Source organism: Seriola aureovittata, chromosome 24 (genome assembly GCF_021018895.1).
Source record: "Seriola aureovittata isolate HTS-2021-v1 ecotype China chromosome 24, ASM2101889v1, whole genome shotgun sequence".
In the NCBI taxonomy this organism is placed as follows: Eukaryota; Metazoa; Chordata; class Actinopteri; order Carangiformes; family Carangidae; genus Seriola; species Seriola aureovittata.
The window spans coordinates 8,424,368-8,449,988 of NC_079387.1; the positions used below are offsets into that span (position 1 = coordinate 8,424,368).

The 25,621-nt window shown below is 39.9% G+C and overlaps 2 protein-coding genes across 5 annotated transcripts in view; one reads left to right on the top strand and one right to left on the bottom strand.

Annotated features, from left to right (window-relative positions):
- Nucleotides 1-25,621, top strand: part of LOC130165656 (gamma-aminobutyric acid receptor subunit gamma-3-like) — a 77,539-nt gene that overhangs the window by 32,481 nt on the left and 19,437 nt on the right. Inside the window, exons 4-7 of the mRNA XM_056371108.1 lie at nt 11,084-11,175; nt 11,605-11,736; nt 15,166-15,248; nt 22,751-22,888. Of these exons, the coding sequence (XP_056227083.1) occupies nt 11,084-11,175; nt 11,605-11,736; nt 15,166-15,248; nt 22,751-22,888 (445 nt within the window). The remainder of the gene's footprint in view (nt 1-11,083; nt 11,176-11,604; nt 11,737-15,165; nt 15,249-22,750; nt 22,889-25,621) is intronic.
- The window catches only part of cfap221 (cilia and flagella associated protein 221), a 130,185-nt gene that overhangs the window by 28,599 nt on the left and 75,965 nt on the right, over nt 1-25,621 (bottom strand). The window lies entirely within an intron of this gene.

A 25,621-nucleotide genomic window follows, 5' to 3' on the forward strand; every position in this document is an offset into this window, starting at 1 on the left:
GAAGGGACAGTGAGTCAGAGATGGAGGGGACAGATTATTATTCTCATTGGCACACCATCAATCTGGCAGTCTTCTTGGCACACAGATCCTGCATCTATTAGTCAGCACGCACATTTCCAAGATGTTTTTACTGACCCAAAACACATAGCAGGCCACGGTAATACATCACAGCCGTGCTTTTGATTTGCCGTGATCGAGCGCGGAGCATTTTTATTTTGTTTACAGTTTTTTCTCCAAACGAGGAGCGAGTTATCAACACTGTAATTATTGTGACACAGTCTCTTTTGTGGCTGTGTCGGGGACTTGGACAAGAGCAGCACGAGAACATGTTTTAAATTCTTCTTGTACTCTTTATTTAACTTTTTCTTGATAATGCTGCAACATGAAGCCGTCAGTATTGATCAGTATTGATCAGTATTGATCAGTATTGACCATTTTATTTTCAAGATGTTAAAAAAAAAAAAGCAGCTGTTTATGATTTTTTTTTCTCAAGTTTCAACTCTCCTGTAAGTACAGACGTTTCCTGCCGTCTCCATCAGTGGTGATGGGGTATCTATATCCTGCAGCGCCACTTGTGTGACTAAGGTTGATAAAACAGGTGTGTTTTCGCACGAACGGTTCCTTAATGGCTCTTTAAAATACATCTGAAAGCCCGTCAGTGCATGCTAAAGGTAAATCAGTTGAAAAACTTGAATTTGCTTTTGAATCATGGCTGTGAATATGAATGGGAGAGTCCTGAAGACAGGAGGGGAAATCAGTGCATGCTGGACCCTTGACTTGAGTCTCTATTCTTGTTTTATTTATCCCCTGTAATTTTTGGCTTCCCAACAAAACGACCCAACCTTTACGTGCACTTAAACCTCGTCAGTACAACAGCAACCGGGGACGGACTCACTGAATAATTGAGTCCATAGAGATTGAACAACGTCACGGCTCTACCTATGTCCCCAAAAGACAGAAGAAGCTATTTTTGCGCAGAGGACACTTACTTACAAGGAACACAAACAAGCACGCACACACACACACGGATTCACTAACACAGATACACACACACACACACACACACACTTGCAAGACTACCTATCTGTCTATGATGTGCAAATACACACACACACACACGAAGGCAAGACACATCAAAGGCTCCATCCCTCTTCAGAGGAGACTCTTAGACATGAAAAGGATCATTGTGTTTCCCTCCCTCTGCTTCTCCTTTCATTTCTGTCCAATATTCGCTGCTGATTTTTGCTTTATGCCCTGTTGATAATGTCTGGAAATCTGTTACGGGTTACTTAGCAGAGTCATGTTAAAGAATCGGTTTGATTCCAGGGTGGAGACACATTTAAGATCAGTGGTTTGGATTTAACCTTCATTCATCCAGGAAATCGCAGTAAGATCTTGTGTTTGTGTGTGAAAAACACACAAAAACAGAACAGATAAACAATGTACATTGATGAGGCTGTTACAATAAGGACTGGAGGGAAGGATACTGACTCTCTCACAAGCACCAATCTGAATCCCCTAAAAGCCAGATTGTTTAAATAATGTCTCCAACTCTTACCTTTAAGAAAATACACCTATATCTATAAATTTGCATGTTAATGTTAATGCACAGACTAAAAATGGCAGGTTGGTTACTTTCTAAATCCACAGTATTAAAATCAAATTGTGACAAATTGCGTAATCGGCAAACGAAGATCATTATCCTCACAACGCAAACGTCACATCCCCTCAAACATATATTGTTCACGTTCTCAGGCATCTGGCGTTGACATGATATCACAGGAATCTCGCAGGAAAAGTCATGCGATGTCAGACGCAGCCTCTAGGTGAAACTCCTCAACTGTCAGTTTTCACATTTACTAAGTTTTCCATCAGTTCCACATAATTTTCTAAATCCTTCCTAACTGACATGACTCTGTTGGGGGATTTGTTTTACTCTACTTTCAGATTACTGTTACTGACAATTAACCGGAAAGGTGAAGACCGCCAGTGAGAAACCTGTGAACAGAAGCAGCCCTCACATCTTGTACTTACAGCTACAGTGTGTAATGCCTTCTAATATTTTCTAGTTGGAATATGCTGCAAAGCACGTCTTAATTTGGAGAGGCGCTGTCAAGCCAGAATGTGAGCCAGACTCACTGAGCAGCCCGGCAGCAGAGATATTCCCCTCTAATGTGGTTGACGAGGCGTCGGCCAAAGTTGGGGGTGGGAACTCACGGCTGTCAATTAATACATGGTTTATAACACATCATGATGGGGTAAGCAAATATATCCATAAATGGAGGATGCTGCATGAACATATAATCAATGAAAACATTGAAAAGCCCTCATATCTGTTTACAACTACATTATAATGAGCGATAAACCATTTCGTATTATCTCATATTTGGTTAAGGTAGAGAAACTTTGAACTACTGGCAGTTTGTTCACAAGCTCCAACCTCATGGAGGCATTTCTGTGCATGATTATGTCCTAAAAACTGTCTTTCAAAAGAAAACAACCTTTGAAAACAGGTTGGAATATTCTTACTGCAATGTCAGACTGTTTCACTGAAAATAAGACTCAGTTACACATTAAATAAGAAGGAGATTATGTGCATTGAACAATGCATTATATTTTTAAAAAGCGGGTCAGATGTTTTGTGTGGAAAATCTTACATAACACAGCCTGAAATTAACAAGTGTAATTTACTGGTTCCCTCTGGTACTTAACCTAGTTGTTACTCCCTTGGTCCCTATTGTCTTGTTTTCTTCCACTTTACCTACAGTCAGTTATCAGTTGAAACCAGCAAGTGTTTTATTAATACTGCAACTGACCCAAACAGCAAACACTATCAGCAGATGCACAGTGACTTTGGATAAGTTCACGCAATGCAAACTAGCAGCTATAGCAGTCAAATAAATGTCGTGGAGTAAAAAGTGCAATATTGTTTATGTGCTTTAAAATGTAGTGAAGTGCAGAGTAGCATAAGTAGAGCTTGTTATGCAAATATCTAACACTTCCTTGAACTTAATGAGGCGGAGGTCTGTCTCTATACGATGAATTTAACAACAGATACAGTATGTTTATGCAGTATGTACTGGTCGCAGAAGGGGGTTGATTCAGGATGACACTGATTACTTGACACCTCATTCTGCCATATACTCTGATTCAATAAACATACATACATGTGAAGTGAGAAAGGGGCCGGCTCCGAACAAACCCAAACAAAAGCATAGACAGTTTCTTAATCAGTCCGCCTCAAGATCCCAGACACTGTAATCATTTCAACATCACTGCGAGCATAAATCAATTCAGGACACGGTGACAAGGAGTTTCAAGATGGGTAAACGTCCATGTATTTATGTGATGATACTCTATACACACAATAACTGATATCATGCACTTGGGACTCACTCGAGGGCCCTTCAATTATTATGCTTTGCGATATTTCTGAATATGATCCTGTTACTTGTTGCTTGGAAAATAAAGAACTTATTTATAAGATTTAACACCAATTTGGAGCCATTCAGGATAAATACTGCTTTGATTTCCACCAATCCACAAGCAGAGAAGACAGTGGCTACCCTCCTCAAGTGGAATCACTTCAGCAGCACTGAGTGTGCAGTTGATACGATTCAGATAAAAGAAAAATAACTGCTGAGGCAGAGAAGTCTTTGTCTCATACAGCAGAACAGAGGATTTGTGCTTTTTCCACATGTCAAACGCCACTTTAAAGTGCCTTTTAATGTAGTCTCAGTGCGTGGGGGCGCATGTGAAAGCGTGTATGTGTGCCGGCTTGTCTTTTCTCTTTTTTTTTTCCTTCCAGCTTTTCCATGCTTGACCTTCGTTGATGTGACTCATTTAGGTGCCGGGAGAGTGAGGCTGAAAATTCATAAGAAAAGGTTATCTGATTGCAGTGCAGAAGGTCGTTGTTCTTCGCCGCCTGCGCCAAGACGGCATTAAGACGGCGTCATGAGTTAATTCAGAAAAATGAAACGGCATTCACTGTGCTTAATTGCATTCTCTGAGGTGGATGAGAAACCTCGGTGGCTTGATAACATTTCTTTCTTACATAATTGTCACATGTGACCTTTGTAAAAGGGTGACACCTGTTCAAAACTAAAGTCAAACCTCCGCCAATATTCCTCCACTTGTTACACTTCTTTTGTTTTTTTGAGCTTGCAAACACAACTTTAGTCTCGTTCTACTGTATGCTTGCTTCACAGGTTTTGCCAAATTTACTTACTAAAAAACAGTGTGTGTGTGTGTGTGTGTGTGTGTGTGTGTGTGTGTGTGTGTGTGTGTGTGTCAGTACATGAGTGCTGGGATTTTCCTTGATCCATCAGTAGGTGAAAAAGAGTTCAAACAGAGGTGTGTTGAGATTTCAGTGTTGAGATTAGACAGTTTTACACAAGTAAAACTGTCTAATCATCACCTGTCAGTCAGCTTTTGGCTTGTTTGTAAAAAGTCAGTGTGAACTTGAATCAGATCAGAACTAGAGACAAGAAGGTGTTTTTTATGTCTCCGCCCCTGGCGACAGCCACTGTGTTTTCGGGTTGTCCGCCCATCCCATTCTTGTGAACACGATATCTCAGTTTCTTCAAAATTTTGCTCAAATGTCAACTTGGATTTAAGGATGAACTGATTAGATTTTGGTGGTCAAAGGTCAAAGGTCAAGGTCGTGGTGACCTCACAAAACACATTTTTGGCCATAACTCACAAATTCAAACACTAATTATGACAATTTATGTCTTTAATCTATTGTCTATTAATGTCTTTGAGAATAAAATGAAGTGATGACATTTCATATCCATAAAGGTGAAAGGTCAATAAAACACCTCTGACCATTATCCAATGCTGTAATTCCGGATTCCTGCAACTTGTCTGGTTGGCGGAGGGATACAACCACGAGGGGGTGATTCTAGTTTTCCTTGATCTTTGGTATTTGCCACAACCAATATCTTTCCCTGACGTTTTTTAGTAACCTTGGGGAGATATTATAGTGAAAGTGAGAATTTGAAAACACTGGCACTGGACGGTACAACAGAATCATCCAGTTTCAACATTCTTGTGTGAATATTTGCCCATCCCAACCAGGATGCTCCCCGACGAGGAGTGACACCCTCCGGGGTTGTACAGAACAGAACCTAACAAGATGCACGAACTGCAACGAGGCAAGAGATGCAATCACCAAGGACGGTAATAAGTATATGAATCATCAGAGCCTATACATGGCACGTAGCAGGTGGAACAAAGCACAACCAGCAGCTGCAGCATTGCGTGTGCATCTAATTATACGGACTGACTCACTGTGTTCATTAAATGTGACTGGTGAATATGATTTTGAGTCAGCTGATATCGATTAGCTGACATAGCAATAACTACATTATGACTAAATACTCTTCTGTCCGTCTGCTTCCTGCTCCAGCATGTCCCTCTTCACCGCTCATCACTTTGCTCTTATTAGTTTCCATTTCCTTCTCCCGTTTCCTCCCTAATTCAATCCCTCTTCTTCTTCCTCCTCATCCTCCTCCTCTTCCTCCGCTTGTTTTTCCCTCAGAATCAACGCACAGTGTTTGAAGTGAAACTCTTTTATCGGCCTGTAAATTAATTATGAGCTATTTGTGTTTGATGGACTATAAAAAAAACACCTTTTCAAACAGACTGAAAACAGCTGGCGGTATCAAAATAGGTTTAAGGACATGTTGCTTGTTGGAGATGGATACACTAGAGGAGCTGCATGTTGTGTGTTAAAGCAAAGAACTTTACAATCCTTTCACTGCTGTTGATATTAGTATTGTTTTACTCTTACTCCTAGGTTTGGCTTCAATATTGCATTTTATTTCATTAAGGCACATTTGAGACTGAAACTAATAAAGGCTCAACTGCCTTAAGCCATTTTCTAACCATCATGATGAAAGATGAAGTGGTTGCCAAGGTGACATTTTGGAAAATACAACAAAGACGGTGTTAACTTTTAACACATTTAAATGGTTGGTGCTAATAATGTGTGGGTTTTAGAACAGGCTGTATAAAGATGGACGTGGCCTCTGTGACCTCCTCACAGGTTTCTCTTCACTCGGGGAAAATGCGGTTTGCAGATTCATCAAACCAAAACTACTTCAGATATAGAGATAAATGAATAAAACTGATTTTCTGGCCATCAAAAACATATATATGAAACCTCATTTACAAATATATAAAATGGTCCGAGCCCCTCCATCTTCCACTGCTTGGATGCATTTTTGCAAACAACAATAAATCTTATATCAAAGTTTGAGCACACATTAGCTAAAACCTACTGCACCTCAAATTTAAATATTATATTGTACGCAGCGGGGAACAAAAGTCTGAGACCACTTTCCCATTCAAGCAAATGAGGTGAAAGTGACAGTGAAAGTGACAGTTTCGTCAAAAATCACACCCCTTCTCTCTCTCATAACTCAACATGATGGACATATTTTTGGATTGAGTGTGATTTACATTCTCCGACGGTTATTTATATCCTCGAGCACATTGCAAAAAGGAACTGCCAATAGCTAATTTGGAGGCTCAAATTGTACTCTACTGCAGTACACTACAGTCAGATGGATCAACACTACGGCTGCTACTGAGACACACAGGTGTTGATCGCACCTCAGGCCAGATGCTCAGTAAAGCAGAGCCGACAGTTTGCACCATTTTTCATTTTCTTCCTCACAGGCAGACTTCAAGTAAACAGCCAGGTATGCAAATGATTTCCTTTTGTTTCTTTCAAAGGTCTTTCTGTTTGATTCTGAGGAACGAACAAGACAAAAGCATGTTTATGAAATTAGCTACACACACACACCAAAGCAATCCTCGAAATGCCACTCATATCCGCAGGTGCCGCACTGTTTTGTTTATTACACATGTGACAGAAGTTCATCGCCACCCCTAAGCGCTGGTTGAATGGTCGTGTTTACCCTTATTCCTGCCCATCACACACAAGGAGCATCACTCAGAGGCTGCCTGGAGGACAAAGCAACAGCGAAGCATTCTGGGCGGATGTGTTTATTTGGGGAGGAGGGGAACGGCGGTGTGGATGAGAGGGATCTGAGAATAAAACTGAATATCTAAATATCTCTCACGATGATGAAGTATCAGCAGAGCCGGCACGAGAAGTGGACACATGACTTGGAGAAATCGAACGCTCGTCCTGTTTATCTTTTTTTTTTTTTTTTCCTCCTTCTTGCGGGATTAAAAATGTAGTCCAGCGACCAATTTGCGGGGAGATATAAATATTTAACTTATAAATATTTATATCAACTATGCTGCATCAGTTTTGCCTGAAGAAATACATTAGTCAGTGATCTGTGCTTAAGCTTGATATCCCCTTCACTGCAAAGCATAATATAATAAAGTGCATAAAGACAGTATTTTACAGCTCTCTGGATTTAAGTTGCTCAGAGATGAAGGAGAGTAGAGTCCAAATGAGGGAGTATAAGTGAATTGTAAGGGTGAAATTGTGGCAAGCTGGATTGACTGATTGACGGAAAACCACCACAAAAGAAGAAAGCCAGAGGAAGGAAGGAATACTCAAATCCTTCAGTAAAAGTACCACAGTGTAAAAATACTCCATTACAAGCACCAGCTCCTGCATTAAAGCAAATTATTGTATGCATTTAAACGTCATACTTGCCTTCTGCACATATTAAGTACAAATTTAAAAACACTGGCACTGAATGTTAAAAAAGGTGTGTTGCAAAATATCCGTGTTTATGTCTGGAGATAAAGTTTCCGCTGCGCTGCTGGAAAGCTTTTAATGTGAAAAACTGGGGACTTTCACTAACAGCAGCCTAAACTGGTTATTGAGCTTTGCATAAAATGCTAAATGTTTGTACTGTTAATCTGCTAATGCTAAATCATTGTTATTGTCCTTTACATATATATATATATACATCTTTTAGGAGAACTGTAAATAAAGCTGCTGCTTGTGATGTGTTATTGAGAGGAAGACCTTCAGGGCTAAAAGAGGACCTCACCTCCTCTGTGATGTTTTTCAGGTAAAAAGTAATCTGTAGTTTTATTTGCATTTGATATTCTCCTAAAAAAACATTAAAACAGAATGTTAAACAAAGTTAAGATGGTCCAAAAGAGACTAAAATGAAGCTCATTAGCTGTGTTGTGCCTTTAACTTCCTCTGTTGGAGAATAAACTAGAAAACGTACATACTTATATTTTGTGGACTTTTTTCTGCTTGTTTCTCTACATTGTCTCACATCAGGTATTGAATGGAGGAATCAGCGGCAAACAATGAATGACTAATTTTAATTACTGATTTGAAAATGTTGATACCTGGGAAACCTATCATTGCCAATCTAGACGTCTTTATAATATGTAGTTTGAAACTTTCAGGCAAACAATATTTCTGTCTCAGTGTGTGTTAAGGTTTTCAATCAAGCTCCCATTAAACACGGAGGTACAAAGATAGTTGGGAAACGTGTTTTTTGGTACATGGATGTGGAAAACGTAGCCGAGCAGTGACTGTAGTTGCTGAGGAGTGAGCGGCCTCCATGCAAAAATTATGAGGCTGGATAAGAAGGAAGCTATTTGTTCTGATGCTGTTCAAGTCAAGCTAATTAATTTCAGTCAGACGCGCTTTGCTGTCAACATCCTTTGGCTTTAATAATGGATTCCATATTATCAGATGCTGACTGGTATTTGCATTCCCAAAGAGAGGACGGCCACATTTGTTAATCTGTGCCCAGACCGGCAACAGCAAGTTTATTTACTGGTATTCACTGTGAGCTGAAAGAAAGTGAGCTCTTTTACAAGGTGATACTCTCATTCGATGTGTCAAAATATATGGTAATTGGTTAAATATGATATGTAGGAATGTCCTGCAAAGGTTTTGCATTGAGAACTACTATGAAAAATGATTAATTTTTCATCATGGGAGGGTTTCCTAACTCTTCCTGTACCTATAGCGTGCTGTGTAAAACTTAGGAGCAGTGGAGACATAGTTTATCACATTCTGAATATTTTAAAATCTATAATAAAATATTTATACCCTAAATAATGAACTTGCGACTTTTTACTCTGGATCTTCCCAGAAGACAATACAAGGATTATCTCACTTACAACCTTTGCTTCATTGTTTTTTGTCAATAGCCATGAGTAACCTTTAACACCTTCATTGTCTGACTCTGAAAATGTCCCCCAGGGGAATAATGCAAGCCTCCGTAGTTAATTTCGGCCAGGTATCTCCGAACACTCGGCGTCATTGTTTTGCAGAATGTCCATGAATAATGGACCTGCTTCAGTGCCTTGTCTTGTAGGTGTAGTCCCCAGAAGGACCCAGCTGAAGCAGAAAATCCCATTTGGGAATTGCCGTGAGAGTTCATCTCTGCCAGGCGTAACGTGTTGCGGTCTGCTGTGGCTGTCTGAATTATGGGTGTGTCACCGTCAGTGTGTGTCTCCCTATCATTATCCTCCAAAAGGTCGCACAGGCCGACAGTAACAATGGGTATTCTGGTGACAGATGTATTAAGAAGGTCAGGTCTCATCTGTCTGCTTTAAGAAAAAGGGCAGAAAAGCCAGGAAGTGAGTGAGACTGTGTGGATTTGTGATGTTTGAGGCGAGTTAGTGGATATGCTACGATTACCAGACCTAACTCTGTGAAGTGCCTTTAGATAATTTATGTTCTGATATCAACATCTGCGATATATTATTCTGCTCAGCCTACAAACAAACCAGGTTACCTGTAATTGCAAACTTTCCTCTTAAACCCGGATCAGCTTTTTTTTTACCAAACAGAATCACTCGAATCACATAACAGACTCTGGAATTCAAATATCTCACATCAGCTTCCAAAGACTTTTCACTGTCTGACCTTCTCACTGAAGTATCAGTCCACCTTGTTTTTCACCCTATAGGGGACTTCCAGCTGATGTTCTGACCTTCTGCTCGCCATGCTGGAGGTCCTCACCTCCAGAGCGATGAAAAGGTGTGAATAGCTGTTTGTAGGGTATTAAAATGTGCTTAATCTCCAGCCTGGTTCTGACTGATCGAACAGTATTCACTATTCAAACTAGTTTGTCTTCAGTTATCTTTATCTCTAAATAATAAACGGTATCCTGCAACCATTATACTTCCCTTTACTAATGAAGAAACAATTAAGTGTTAAAATCTGAATGTGTGAGCAAGGACGGTTGTGTACCAGGCTGCCCACATCTTTCCCAATTCAAGATAAATGCTGTTAATTAAAGAGTCAAAGACGGTGAAGATCAATGAATGACACTCTTTGTCAGCTATATTTTGCTCGGTTATATTTAGCCAGTTTTCTTTGGATGCAAGTTCTCTAGAGGAATGTGGAGACTCCAGTCGAGGTTGATTTGATATTTTGTGCTAAAACCAAAGCCTCTGAGTTGGGTGGTTACATTAGTAACTTGTCACATCATGCACTAAAATGCTCATTGGATTTTGGCTCTGATCAAAGCAGCAACTGCTGTATAACCCGATTAACCTCAGAGCGAACAAAGCCTCTTCTGCACAACAATGAAAAAAACCCTTTTTCTCATTACTTTAAGTGTATTTTCACCGATCTAACTAGAGCATGCTGGATTAAGAAAATGTACTCAACTTTGACACTGTGGGGAAACAAAGTGCATTCAAATCCTTTTTTTCTCAAGGATTTAAGTTATTGTGTGTTGAAAAGTTGTTCGCCACTAGACTCGGAGTTCTTGTAACAATACCAGCATGACTTTGACTTATTTTACTGCGAAGTAAAGAAAATCTTTTTCAATGTCCTCATGCTACGACTTCGCACAATTAGAAGAGGGGTCATTGCCGAGGTGATAAAAAAATATGCCAAAGTAAACAGTTTGTGAGATGGTGTAATTTAATTTCCATATCAAAAGCACAATGTGTATTTGAGTGTTTCCAGCGAGTCCTGTGCTGTTTTAGTATTTTCTTTGATGTGGACACATTTATGTTCAAACAAACACATTATCAGCTCCTCCAGAAGAACGAGGCTGAGACTGTAAGCACACAGACCTCACAGACCAGCTCTTTTCTGTCTCTATACTACTCTAAAAGGGGTTGTCAGATCATTATATTGACTCTATTTTTCTCTCCCCAGGAGTACCAGATCGATATTATCTTCGCCCAGACCTGGGTGGACACCCGTCTGCGGTATAACAGCAGCAGCATGCGGATTCTAACCCTCAACAGGTAAACTGGACTTACTGAGGATACAATACAAATACACTGACAGCTTTATTTCAGATTCCCAAGTATGTCAGCTTTGCGGCTGCAGCATTGATACCTATTCATTGATCATTTCAGCATTTTCTGTTTAAATACTTTTAACTGCTGTGAATGTCTTTCTTTCCACTGTTGCACCTATTGTGTTGCAACATTTTCATACAATGAATATCTCCTTCGAGAACGACGTTCTTCTCTCTCTCTCGGGAAAAGGCCTGCAATTAATGGAACAAATTGATTGATGTGCTTTGTCGCCCTGGTATTTTATTATCCTCTTATTGGGACGTGGAACTGCTTCATGCTTTTCAGAGATTCCGATGAATTTGACAGCACTCATCTCTTAACTTCTGCCCCCTCTCACGCTGTATATTTTTTGTCTGTCTCTAATTCAACCAGCAATATGGTCGGCTTGATCTGGCTGCCCGACACCATCTTTAGGAATTCCAAGACTGCCGACTCTCACTGGATAACAACACCCAATCAGCTGCTGCGGATCTGGAACAACGGAAAAATACTCTACACACTGAGGTAAAAAACAAGGCGATAATTGGTGGGTTTCACAGATGAATTCAAGCTCAAGCAGTCGGCGTCAACAAGCATCAACAAATACTCTCAGTTGCCAGTTGATTAGGAGCACCTAACTAAAACTAATGCAGTCTAATACAACAGTAAATCAAACCTTCATCAAGGTTATATTTTGCTGAAAACTGTTTCAGAGAGGTGTTGATTCAACTTTATGGTCATTAAGTTTGAGATACTATACCTTGTCTTATTCTGACAGGTGTTTCTATTATTTTGCCATTATTATACCAATGCTGGTAGGCTAAATAAATCTAGATACAGTTTAAGACACTTTCGCAGGATCACAGATCTAATCACTAACCAACTTGGGTTTTCTGGGCTGTGTGCAAATCAGGTTCAGTCCTCCTCCTGTCCAGCAAGGCTGTTTGATAACCACCAAAAACTGCCACAAAGGAATTTACTTATGCACTTCAGCAATTTAGTTCCAACAGCACAAGTTTAGCTAGCTAACATCTGTCCACAAGCTACTACAAATCCATGGATGAATCGTATTTACGAACGAGCAAGACAAAGATGTTCTGCTCTCCCACACAGATCATTCAGCTGTTAAAACACATGAGGTGATGAAAAGGGAGTGTACAGTATGTTTACATTAACCTGACAAGGATTTTTTTCATGGCTAAGAGTTTGACACACGAGATCACTGTTCCTCTTTTCGCTTCCTACCAACCGTCAACTTTGATTTCTTTACCTTTCTTAACCCGGTCCTTAAACGTACCCTGACTATAAAGATTTTGGCCTCTGATTATTTTTTTCTTGTATATAACTACAAACAAATAAAGTATTAAAATTTGAACATCTTAGTTTTTGCCCTGAAGCCTAACTTTACTTTTAGCACAGAAGGATAAAACTTTTTTTGTGTTGTCATGACATGTCAAAATGTCATGCGTTTCTGCTCACTTTATTTTCTTCTTCCTGACAGCATCTCTGTGGTAGAGAAATGACACACAGGACACTGGGTGTTTGGTCGGGGGCTGTAGTGTGTATGTGCATGGCCCTCGCCGTGACTGTGAAAAGATAAAAAATAAAAAAATAACTCACAGGATTCAAGTGGACAGGTTCTTTTTTAATTTGAGTGGCATCTGGGTTTATGAACCCTCGAGCTCTGACATGAGCTTTTTCTGTCTTGAGGATCCAATTTCACCTGCGTGTCCAAGATCTCAAACTAGACCTTGACCAAATAGCAAATATCACCATGAGTGTTTGTTTTCAGCCCCCTTGGAGGACCAGATACACAGCTCCTGCTGCATCGGGATAGCTGAGATCTTGTCACGAACAGGTGAATAAATCCAATAAAAGTGTGCTAAAATGACAGGTGTGTCTAAAATGTAATGTAGTTCTCTGAGCAGTCATTGTATTTGTCCTGCAAATATTCAGCAGGAAGCGATGGGGCTTTTCAGACAGCCAGCTTCTATTTCTAAATTTATGGAAAGAGAAAGAAAAGCTATATATAATCAATAAAATGGTTCTAATTGCCTAAAATCTAACTCATAATTGTAGGGGAATGCTTTGGGGTGTTGTAGAGGTTAATAACACTGTGATCATGAGCTTCTGAACTGAGCCATAGATATTCTTTTATAGCACCAGAGGTTCAGTGGTTCATAACTCAAACACTCAGCTCTAAAGCACCAGCAGGTTTAAAGCTGCACTAATCAATATTTTTATATTAACGATGGACCTAATGATAATGAGTAATGTGATAGGAGGTGCTCATAGTGACAAACCCACAGTGAATTAGCACCTAACTCTGTAGTTCCCCATCAGCTGTACGTAGAGCGTAAAAGAGCATAAATAAAGTCACTGTATGCTAACGGCCAACGTTTAATGGTAGACAAACCTTGCTAGATCGCCAGCTGGTAAAGTTAGTAGGAAACAAAAGTAAAAGGATATTTATGTTGGACTTGCAGCAGTCAGGTGTCAGAAACACATCTCCATATGCATGCTAATGTTGCTCCATGTCTGCTAAATACGCAACTGTATGCTAACAGTTTCACCATAACAGCTTTATAAGGTGATAATGTTTTTAGCTCTCCACCAAACAATCAGATTCTTGCTTGATGAATTTAAATATGGTGTAGATATGCTTAAATTATTGCTCAATATTGTGATAAAAATGTATAACAGTAGATATGTATTCTGTTCATGACTGCAGTTTGATCCAGTAAAGGTGTTGAACTTACACCTGTAGTCGCAGACCTTTGCAACCATGACAAAAACCATTTTCCCAGCAATTTTCTTTTTTGTTACAACTGAGTACACCCAACACAGCTGTGTGTGGACGCTAACAGGGAAGGGACTTCTAAAAAACCACAACACTGTGGCTCCTCGAAAGACACAAACTCCAGATACAACAGAAAAAGAAAATATCCTCCTCACAGCCACAGACTTTCCCTAAAATGTTTGGGATTTAATAGCTAATTTCACTTCCGCTAAAGCGTGTCTTGGTGATGAATCTGAAAATTATTGTTTCATTAAAAGGATATTAAGTCCTGACGAGGCGCATGTTTGGAGGCGTATTTGCGTTGACTGACACATCTCTCACACGTCTGCTGTGTTTGCTGCCGCTTGCTCTCCTCGCCTCAGCTCCTCACTCTTGCCTAGATTTGGAAATCCTGGACGCTGACAAGGACGGAAGCGAGCATCTGTATGCAAATTAAAACTGTACATCATCTGCACTTTGTTCACCTACAAGCAACATGAGTGAGGCAGCACTCTCCCTGCCTTGATCGAGGCTCTGCTTTTGTAATAGAGGTCCGCCATTTAATGAGAAATTGCACCGGAGACAAAGACACAACAACTGAGAGAAAAAGCCCATTTTTGTATGATGGTCTCATTTTGACAGCCATTTCCACATCCAGTAAAAATAAATTTGAGGATGATATATTGAAGCAGCACTCTGGAAATATATACAGCGTCAGATTATACCACAGGTTTATATTCTGCATGTAAAACTAATCCCCTGCTTCTTTGTGATCACTGTTGCTTTTCCAAACATCTGTTGTACTGACTTGTCCAGTGATCATGGCTAAGTACTCCTGTTTTTAGAAGCGTACATGCCTTTAGGCCTTGACCTATAAGTTAATACCATCATCGCAAAAAAAAACAATGTCCGATGCTGATAATTAAACACTGTCATTTTGAAGGATTTCACAAATCAACCAGGCAACCGAGTGTGATCCCGCACCATCTGGTCCGAAGCCAGCCTTCATATACTGTAGTGCAAAAAGTGCATTACATGATATAAGCAATGATAAATACCATGAGTTCACACCATGTGCTTCATACACTGGATAATAAAGGATTTGAAGTATTTTTAGTGCCTACAATGTCATTGTCTGAGTATTTCTGTCTGTGTGTCTCTCCCTCTCTCTCCAGGATGACCATCAACGCAGAATGCCAGCTGCAACTACATAATTTCCCAATGGACGAACACTCCTGTCCTCTCGTCTTCTCCAGCTGTGAATATTGGCAATGAACACACACACACACACACACACACACACACACACACATACGCTAACTTATGCACGCCCCACAGATAAATATGGCCATGTTTCTCGAATAGCAATGCCTATACATGTCACACCTGCCAAAGTGAAAACTTTTAAAGCAAAAGGTAGACAGAAAAATAGAAGAGAAAAAAAAAAGTTTTAAGATGACATTTAAAGATACAAAAAATCCCAGCAGGGAGGAGATAAAGTCATGAAAACTGTTGAGGTGGTCTGAGTGGGTGGAAATGAAAACACGACTTCAAGCCAGACAACAAGTACCGACACTGAACTGTTCCACCTGAGCAGCACCTAGCCGGCAACCCACCTGGAAGACGCAGAGAAGGTGTTGAGATGACCTTAAACGGGGTGTCCTTGCTTCAATGGGAATAATTGATTAGGGGAGGTTGGGGATAGCCTGTATATACAGCATAGGAGGATATTTGCTAAACCTGTTGCAAATTACTATGAGGGGTGTCACCACATTATTTTTATATTAGCAGTTTATTTTCATGTGTTTTGTGACACTTTTGCAGCTAGAAGTGTGTATTCATTTTGCAAGAGGAAAGCTTTATGTGAGGAAATACTAGCTCAACAAAAAAGACCAGAGGTTGAGAGATTTTTGGGGAAACCTTTAAACATTATTGGCTGCTGCAGTCATGTTGCACTGGACTGGAGCTGCTGTGAGCCATTAAAAGTCGGAGAAAATAGGCAGGTAAAGTCGTGTGAAGAATAACACTGCTGCTCTTGTGCTGTGGTGCTGAACTGAGAGCTCTGCTAAAGCAATGTGTCTTTTAATTTGGATGTCTCTCTCTCTCTCGCAGTAGTCTGCCCTGCAGTCTCTCACCCTCTGTAAGTGTCTGATAAAACAGCGCCGCAGATTTACACCTGCTTTTCCCAGGCGTTAAATTTCAGACGCGATTTTGTCTGCGGTGGTAAATCAGGCTCTGCAGCTATTTCCCATATTTTATTCCTCTAGACAGGAACGCCTTAACATACATATTGTATGAGACCAAACAGTTTTCAGAGGTGCTGCTTATCTTCCAATTTATCAGTGCAAAACTTTGCTGTGGTCCTTTAGAAAATAAGGACAAACACAACTTGGGTGTATAGGTTTAGAAAACAAAACACAGACATTTTATTCTGAAATTATTGAGGTTTTTTTGGACTAATTTAAATTTTTAAAATTTTAGGGTTTTAAAAGATTTTCAATCAGATTTTTATACTGGAAATAATTTACATAAGGATTCTCAGCATTATTTTAAGACCTTTTCAGCCAAACAATCAACAGAAGCTCATGTTTTAATACATTGTTTTACTCTTAGATTAAATTTAATGTAAAGGTTTATTTTAATGTTATTCGTAAATAAGTCTATAGCGCCTGATTTTTTTCCAGGTGCAGATGGTAGATCTGCCATCCAATGGCTCATTGGATTAAGATGACGAATCAGCAGTATCAGAAGACCAACTACTGTCTCTAATGATAGGGCAGAGAATACAGGATGTTAGGTATAGGTATATAGGAGGGAAGGATATAAAGGCAGTGAGTATGAGCTAAATGCATGTAGATATTTTGAGGCAATAATGTGACGCAACAGGCTGCAATCACTGAAATGCAGGTACATGTATCTTAAGGCTCGGTACAGTTAATGGACTAAAAGCTCAGAACTGCTTCCTCTACTGTACCTGGCTTTGTTCAAAGTGATCCCACTATTTATAGCCACACAAATGGTTTATTTTCACTGTTTCTACAGTTGCACTTTTTAGATTCATGAATTGTTCTTGTGCCTTCTTAATTTCACTCACTCTACAGTTCTGTTTAATATTTTCATTGGAGCAAAGCTAGCCGTTAGTCTTTATGCTAAGCTAGGCTAATCATATATCTACCAGATAGACATATTTCCCAAAATGTTCCCACTGTTCCTTTGGTTCAACGGTGCCTTATTATCATAACCACCACATAATAAGCACCAAAATCACTTCTGATTTTATATGAGGGGATATTCTATTGGACCAGACATCTTCCACTGCTAGACATGATTTAATTTTGGTAATAATCATTACCTGATGCGACTGCGGATGGCAGTATTTGTCACTGGCCATTATTAAAGCTACTCTCAATTGACTATTTTCGAGCTTATATACAATTTGCTCACAGTGTGATGAGACCGGATGTTACAGTACTGTCGGTAGTGAAAGAGCTATTGACCACAAATGGGCTTCCATTATGTCTCTGCTCTCAGTGAAAGGATTTGCGGTAATAACCCCCCCACCCCTCCCTCACCCCCTCACTGTCTCAGTGCATGACCATGTGGATGGACATTTTTTCTGTCTGTAGCTGAAATGGATGAGCAACTTGTGTCTTCAATAGCACTGAATTAAAGCCATGAAGTTTTATATTTTATATTTGAAGCCGAACACTGCTAACCTCGTGAAGAACCTTTTCTTGCCAGTCAGAATCCATTTTTTGCCAGGCTCCAATCACAGTGGTTTGGACCAATCAGCATCCTATCAGGGAAGAACTACTGGCAGGTCAAAGGTCACCGTGACCTCACAAAACACGTTTTTGGCCATAACTTGCCAATTCATAGGCTAATTATGACCCAATTTAACACAAATGTCTAATAGGACAAAATGAGAAGAGAACACTCCTGGCCGTTATTCAATTCTGTTCCTCAGGCAAAGGGACTGTGGGACATTATGACCATATGTCCTGCAATTTGACTGGTTGACGGAGGGACACAACCAAGAGGCGGTAATTCTAGTTTTTTGTAAAGCACCTGACCTTTTCCAAACATCTTCCAGCGAAGCCTTCCCAGATGGGTCTGTGTAACAAACCATCTGGCGCATCAATTAAGAACTGCTATTTCCCCGACATGCTGATAGCTAATCATTATTACTCAAACATATTTTGATAAAAATCACTGCATCATTTCATGGTGCAAGTTTTACATTTGAATCCCTCCAGTTAAAACTCATGTAACTGTGCTTTATTCAGGATTTTCTGATGAGTGCGAGATTTCTCAATAATTAAGGGACAATGGGTATTAGATAAGGAGATATTACTAAAAGCAAGCCAAAGCTTAAGAGGGTTAATTACCTCTAAGAGTGGAACAGAGTCATCTTGATAACTTTCATAACATCTGGTCTATGTCTGTTTTAAAATGTCCAGAGTTTTATTGTCTTATTGGAGACAGCAGCACAGATATCCACAGCTGATTTCCAGATTTCCCTACAACTCCAATAAGCCACACATCCATTTAGAAGTTTGAAAGAAACCATTTCCATCAGTCTTCATATTACAACAAAAACATGAGATGCTTTTAGGTGCCAAAGGAAAGCATTTGAACTAAGTGAGCAAGTGTTTGGATTCAGATCATCTCCGTCTGTTTTGCATTAACATGTTGCCACCCTGCAAGTTACACATTTCGTGGCAGATGGTTTGCAAGATGAAGATCTGCTGTAGAGGAGGAGAGAGAGGCAGACCAGAGGTGACTTATAGTGTCTCTCAGTCACTGTACACCAGGGTGAGATCTGATAGTGAAGCCGCAATTGGCCCTCACTTTTCTCCACTGTCAAACACATAATCCTTTCTTACCCGCTGTAACATCCACTGCAATCTTTCTGTAACTACTCAAGGCGCATGGCTGTTAATATATTATGATATTGTAGAAGCCTCATGCGCAAGGCTTTTGAAATGTTGTGTCTCTTCATCATGAAGCAAATTAGAAGTCGTCCCATTATGGCTTTAATTGGTTTCATTTATTGAGATGCAACATTATAAACATGGTGAATGCATCAACGCTCTCGCTCATCTCTCTTATCAGTTCTGACTACTCACTGCCTTTATATCCTTCTCTCCTGTATACCTATACCTAACATTAAATTAAATTAAATCTAAGAACAAAATCACAAGCAATCTGACATCTTGCAAATGAATTCATGGCATGGTCCGTGTTTCACAGGAGCTTCCACAAATAAATATACACCTACTGTATAATACGTTGGAGAAAAAAAACTTTTGTGACTACAGGGGAGCTCAGCATGAAAGCCATGAAAAGCTTTAACTATGATCACAAGCACTTTGTACTGTTGTCAACACCACAGGCAGAGCTTCAATCACTTATTGATGAACACTCTCTGTGTTGCTATATTGCTATATAGATTTTTACACTGTTGCAGAACATACTATTCAAATGTTGGCTATGATAAGGGTGGGGAGGCACTTAGATATTTTCTCTACATTTTACTTCCTCTTTGTGTCAATCCACTGACAGCCACAGGATGAAAACAGTTCCTCAGTTTATTTCAGTCTAATTTGATGCTGTAAAATCTATGCTATATATTACAACAAGGCTAAACTCTACAGCCAGGCTTGGTAAGGCTGTATGCACAGAGGCGCTTTGAGCTAAATGCCAACACCACCAACTGAAGCTGATGGGAATGTCATTAGTCTTGCAGGCATTTGGTCATAGACCAAGGTATTGGACAAAGTCAGGGGATCGCCACGATTGTAACCATTCATTCTGAGCGAACCGTGAACGCCTGCACCAAATCCATCCAATAGTTGTCAATAGGTTTCACTCAAAACAATAAATGTCAACGTCATGGTGCACTGGAGAAAAAGTCAGATTCATCTTCTGAGAATCATGAATATCTGCATAAGATTTCATGGCAACACAATATAGTTGTTGAGATTTTTCAGTCTGGTCCAACCACACAAGAGAAGGCAATTACTTAATACAAGAAATACATTTAGTCTGTTCTCATTCCTCGGGGAAATTTGCTCTTAACATGTGCATCTGTAGTTGACGTATGGGCTAAAACATACTATTATTTGCTACCTACTATTCAAATACTAAATGAGTCAGTTAAACTAGGTGCAAAGTGATCACTCCCGAGTTAAAAAAGAAAAAAGAAAAAGCAGAATAAACCACATCTCAGTGCAGTTCAAACAGGCGAGTCATACATTTAAAGATGTAATCAGCAGTTCTTATTCTGCCCAAAAGAACTGAGGACGTCCATCATGACCGCCACAGAGCTTGTTACATTACTTGAACCCCCCCCCCAGGAGAGGTTCTTGAATGGTCAGTCATCTAAAGTTGTTGCTTTGAGTTTGAGTTTTTCATTTTGAAAAGCTCATTTAAAATGGACCTTTTGAGTGTCAGTATAAAAGACCAAGGGAAATAATACTGAATGTTTACAGTTCACACTCCCAAAGGAGCTGACATTGGAAATAAACTGTTACTGACCTTTTGTACAAGTGAAAAGAATCACTGCTCTGCAATAAGTGGAAAAAATATGCATACAGTCGGCTGTTTTCTTTCCTCTAACTTTATGACAAGTTACCTTTACCAAGCACACAGTGCTGTGTTCAGACAAGTGGGAGATCTTCATACACTCACATGTAGGTAGATAATCATGGCTTCCACTTTTAAGACAATAAAGTGAGCTTTACAGAGTTTGGAAAATCACATGAAGCTATTCAAATCCTAATTACGCAGATGTGGTACACTCTACATTAGTGCCAGGGGCACTGGTGGTACTGTAATTTGACTGGTGCACTGTCTTTGTGGACGAACAATAAAAATAGTTCATATCAGTTCAGTTCTTCCACACAGGTAATTAGTGAGCTGGAGGGCTGATGTTGATAGCTGAAGTATCTGTGGTATGAGCGCGCCAGACGTTCGTTCCAGGATTTACTTGTTGCTGTGAATTCTGACAGTCTTGTCCTATGCCATCCTCGCAAACAGCCCCATGAGGAGAGACAGCTAATGCCACCTCCACCCCTTCCATACTACAAAGTGGGACAAATACTGAGTGTGTGAGAGCTGCCAATGACTCAGCAGCTGAGATTGTTAGCTTCCTTTTTCCAAAACTTAACAGCACAGTGGGTCCTCCAGCACAGATAGCCTCGCTCGCCAGTTTCCATTATTTAAGTGGAAGACAAACTTAACAGCTGAATGGATCCCCCCCCTAATTATTGAAAAATGTATAGGGATGTTTTAAATAGCTATGGGTAAATAACCTCTATCAGCTTGTTGAAAAAGGGGGGAATAACTATCAGTGTTGGTAGTATAAAAGATTTGCCCATTAGCTGCAGTATTATTGAAGTCTATCTTTCCGTGTAAAGAGCAAGAGGAATTAATATTTCAATTTGACTTTAAAACCCATTTCACTGGCAGATATCCTCAACTGGACTTGTTTACAGTAATATGGCAAAAATCGGACCACCGTTGTCTTCTTTGCTTGGAGGCTAGACAGGGAGAATATTACAGCCAAGGCCACGGCAGACTGTAATTTATAACACTGGCTAAGAACATGTTACTTCAGGGGGCTTTTAAAGGCCTGAAATATGACAAACATTTTCCAGCCATGAAGATACACTGGTAACACAATGGTAATACTGTTTGCAGTAAAGATAATTGTACAAACACAACAAGGGAAATATGATGGCAATATAATGTTTGGCATCTATATTAGACTTTGAAAAAATCACACCTCTCTTGCATCATGGTGATTGCTCCTCTTGGTTGAAGATGGCTATCCTCTAAATGAGACCATTTGCATAATTTGTCTGGTTTCCACTACAGGGCACAACCAGGCTTGCCACCTGCTCATTATTGCTGTCACTCATTTTTCTATGCAAAATTGCTTCAACTTGTCAAAAGAGCTCAGCTTTATTTTTTTACATAGAGACACAGTATTTAGAGTAATAGCTTCTGTAGAGATTCAACTCCTTACGTGCATTTTCACTTGTGTTTAACTGCTCCACCCAGCAAAGGGGTCTGCACATGAAATCCTGTATTTATTGATCAGTACACTACAAAATGTTTCCAGCTTTAAACCAAACCAGGTCATTCCACTACTGGGCTCCTCCACGTAAAAGTACTTTCCCGTGACAGTTAGGTATATCAGTAGGCTCGTCACAGAAGTATGGCAGGTGCATAGCCTACAATCTTACACTTCAATAACTATTAATCTCTAAAAAAAAAATAAAAGAAGTCAAGCCATTTCTTTAAGTAGCTGTGCCTACCTCCCTCCCACGATCATATCCTGCAATAAATCAAACTGCACAGTTTTTAATCATTAAAATAGCAATTGATTCAAGAGCATTCCTGACACCAATTGACTTGTACTTGAAATTATTCCACTGAAATCAAGATAAACACTGCACTGGATTACATGTTAGACTGGATATTTGTTTGCTGTGGGTGCACCACAGCAGATTCCAAGCAAACAAGTTAACAGTAATTGCTCAGTTGGTCTGCAGTCCACTGAATTGCCTATGAAAACTTGCTGTATAAATTTGTATAAATCATGAATAAATCAGGTATAAATCATGCATACAATAAAAACTGCATTGCTGCATTAATCTTTCCTGTATTCTTTGCCTTCAACTTTTATCTCCTTTTTCTTTCGCAGTCCCTCCTTCTTTCACACACCTAACTCACTTTCTGTGTGGTTTCCAGACGGCTACCCGCGGGACGAGATTGTGTACAGGTGGAGGCGAAACTCAGTGGAAACTTCAGACCAGAAATACTGGAGGCTTTACCAGTTTGATTTCATGGGGCTCAGAAACACCACAGATGTGCTCTCGACGACAGCAGGTAAGAAAGGCAGCAACAAAAGGCTGAGAAAAGGTCAAGAGCACTGGCACTTGAGACAAAAATAACATGCTGAATGGTTGCATTTCACAGCGGTTAGGATAATAATGATATAAAACTTTATTGATCCCTGCAGAGAAACTGTTTTTTCTCACTTCTATCCTACTCTACAGGGTGGTCAAAGGTTGGGTTTGGCTGCAGACTAGCAGCCAGCGCTGGCAGGAGTTCAGAGTCTTGCTCTAGAGCTGTTCAGCTTTCCGAGCCGCTTCACTACCTTGGTGCCCCGAGCTTTGCACAGGTTAACATTAGCACCATGCCCATAAATGTAATCACATAACTACAAGCTCAAAGCTCATAAGTATTCCCCTCGGGTGTAAGGGCAAATAGGTTTTTCCACTGACATTAATCACCAAGATTAAAGATTAAAAAGGAAGTTTAATTATTCAATCCTTTTCCTTCTCTCTTCCCATGCTTTCAGTGCGGTTATTAGGCTTTGTGTTCTTTGATGATTTAATTTAAGTTTGTTGTTTTGGAGGCAGTGGCACCTGGAGGAATACTGGTTCTCCAACAGGTGCCAGTAATTATACCTGTAACCGGCACAGCGTGGACAAGTTCCTAATACATTTTTAATGTTGTCACGTGACCCTGCAGATAAAAACAGATTCTAATGACTTCATAAGTGAAACATTATAAATGAGGGAGAAGGAGCGTGATGTGGTGGTTGTTAACCCCTCTTAACCTTGTTTATAAGTGTTGCATATATTCCATCTGGTTTGTGCCATACGGTCTTTTGTCTTTGGAGAGACATGCTTGGATCTGCATAATGTGTCCTGATTCAGCTTTCTAAGAGCTGAACCTCTGTTCATGAATATTCGAGGAACAAGACTACTTGGCATGATTAGGAAAAGGATAACAGGGAGCCGCATCAAATTATTAAGGAGCTCAGTGGAAAGTACAGTTTCATTTTGTTTTGTAAAATGTCCCACTATATGACACAGCTAAATCAAATATCTTTTTAACTGGAGACATTAACAAATTCAGGAAACAACATTTCTTTTGTTTGTGTTACTATCAGCCACTGGGAATAGTGACAAGCATCGAGATTGTATCTAATGACAAACTGCCGTCGTATATATTTGTGTTTCTGATCACAAAAAAAAAAAATAAATAAAAAAAGGTGATTGATGAGTGCTCTCATCCCAAGACACATTGATGGCCTTATAAATTATATGTTTTCCTGGACTCCCGCTGCATTGTCAAAACACAGCCAAACTAATTTTCTGCTGAGATGCTCAAAAGCAACGGCAAACCTACACATCTACCTCATGCTGTTCAAGAAAATTAGCCGTTTTCTCATTTATTACCTCGTTTCTTTTTCCTGTTTCACTTGCCGGGGCTCTATCTCCACAAGCATGATGATTAGATCCCCAGCTAAAAATACCATATCATTAATTTACGTCATGACAAACTTCGAAAGTACTGCGTTTCTCTTCCTTTCTCTCTCTCTCTCTCTCATTTCCCTCTCCATCACTCTCCCTCTCCTCGCTTTATCCTTCATCCCTAATAAACACTTGAGGTATGGGGCTGTTTTAATGAGGACAGAGTGGACAGATCCCCGGCCACAGCGCCACCGGGGACCCTTGCTACAAATCCACCATCGTTATCAATTCAGCAGCGTCCTCTTCAAAAGGCCCCAATGTGGAATCCCAAACACTTCGGTGCTTTGTTCTATGATCTCATGGCAAATTCCCCAAAAGCCTCCATTATGCCCTTTTCTATGGTTACATTGCAGAAATGCTGATGTTCTTCCTTTTCTATCTTTACATGACCATGTTGGAAATATTCAAAATGCCTTTTGGTAAAGAATGTGTCATGAAATTGCTGACAATCCTATGCCTTGTTCTCTGATCGTTTCTTTCTCTATTTTGAGTACGAGTTCCTTCACACTTCGTTGCCTGCGCTGACTAAACCTGCAGCTGACCACAGATCACTTTAAAATCTCAGCTGGCAATCATGAAACTATAATGGAAGTTTGACGGCACGTGGAAGAGACATGAACAGGCATGCAGACATTAAAAGAACAATTTACCATTCACCGAACCCCTCTCTTGAACTGCGACTCCAGACAGAGCTTAACAATCATAACTAGGAAAAGCAGTTTTTAGTCTTTTACAAATCAATAACACAAGAGCAAAAGTGTAACGTATTGATTAAACTGTGTGCTTATCTGCTGTACCATGAGCTGCAATCAGAGCTTGTCATGCTAATTAGCTTAATGCACACAGTGCCGTTACCAAGGAGCCAAGGAGCACATCATTAACTTACAAAGATGTGGTTGTGGTATAACAGGTTGCTTAAGAAAAAAAAGGCTTCTCCAAGGACTGAGATATCCACTGTGTAGTGTTTCTCAACTGTGTGGAAGCAGATCAGAGTTTACACTACCCTTAGCATTTCTTTCATGGCTTCTTCCGAGAAATCGTTATATTTACCAAACACATCAGTCAATCGTGAATCTTATTTTTCCTTATAATACCGGGATTAACTCGCTCTACACTGCAATAACAAAACATACTATGTTGTTTCTTTATTTCCATGTCTTGTACTCAACCGCTGATGATGCTTACATTTTGCCAGGGATACGTTAGCTTTAGCCTCAGTCAGTACTGGTGAGCTTCCAAGTACGAGCATGAAAAACTTACACAGAATTTCTCTGAGCAAAACTTCCTGAATAAAGGT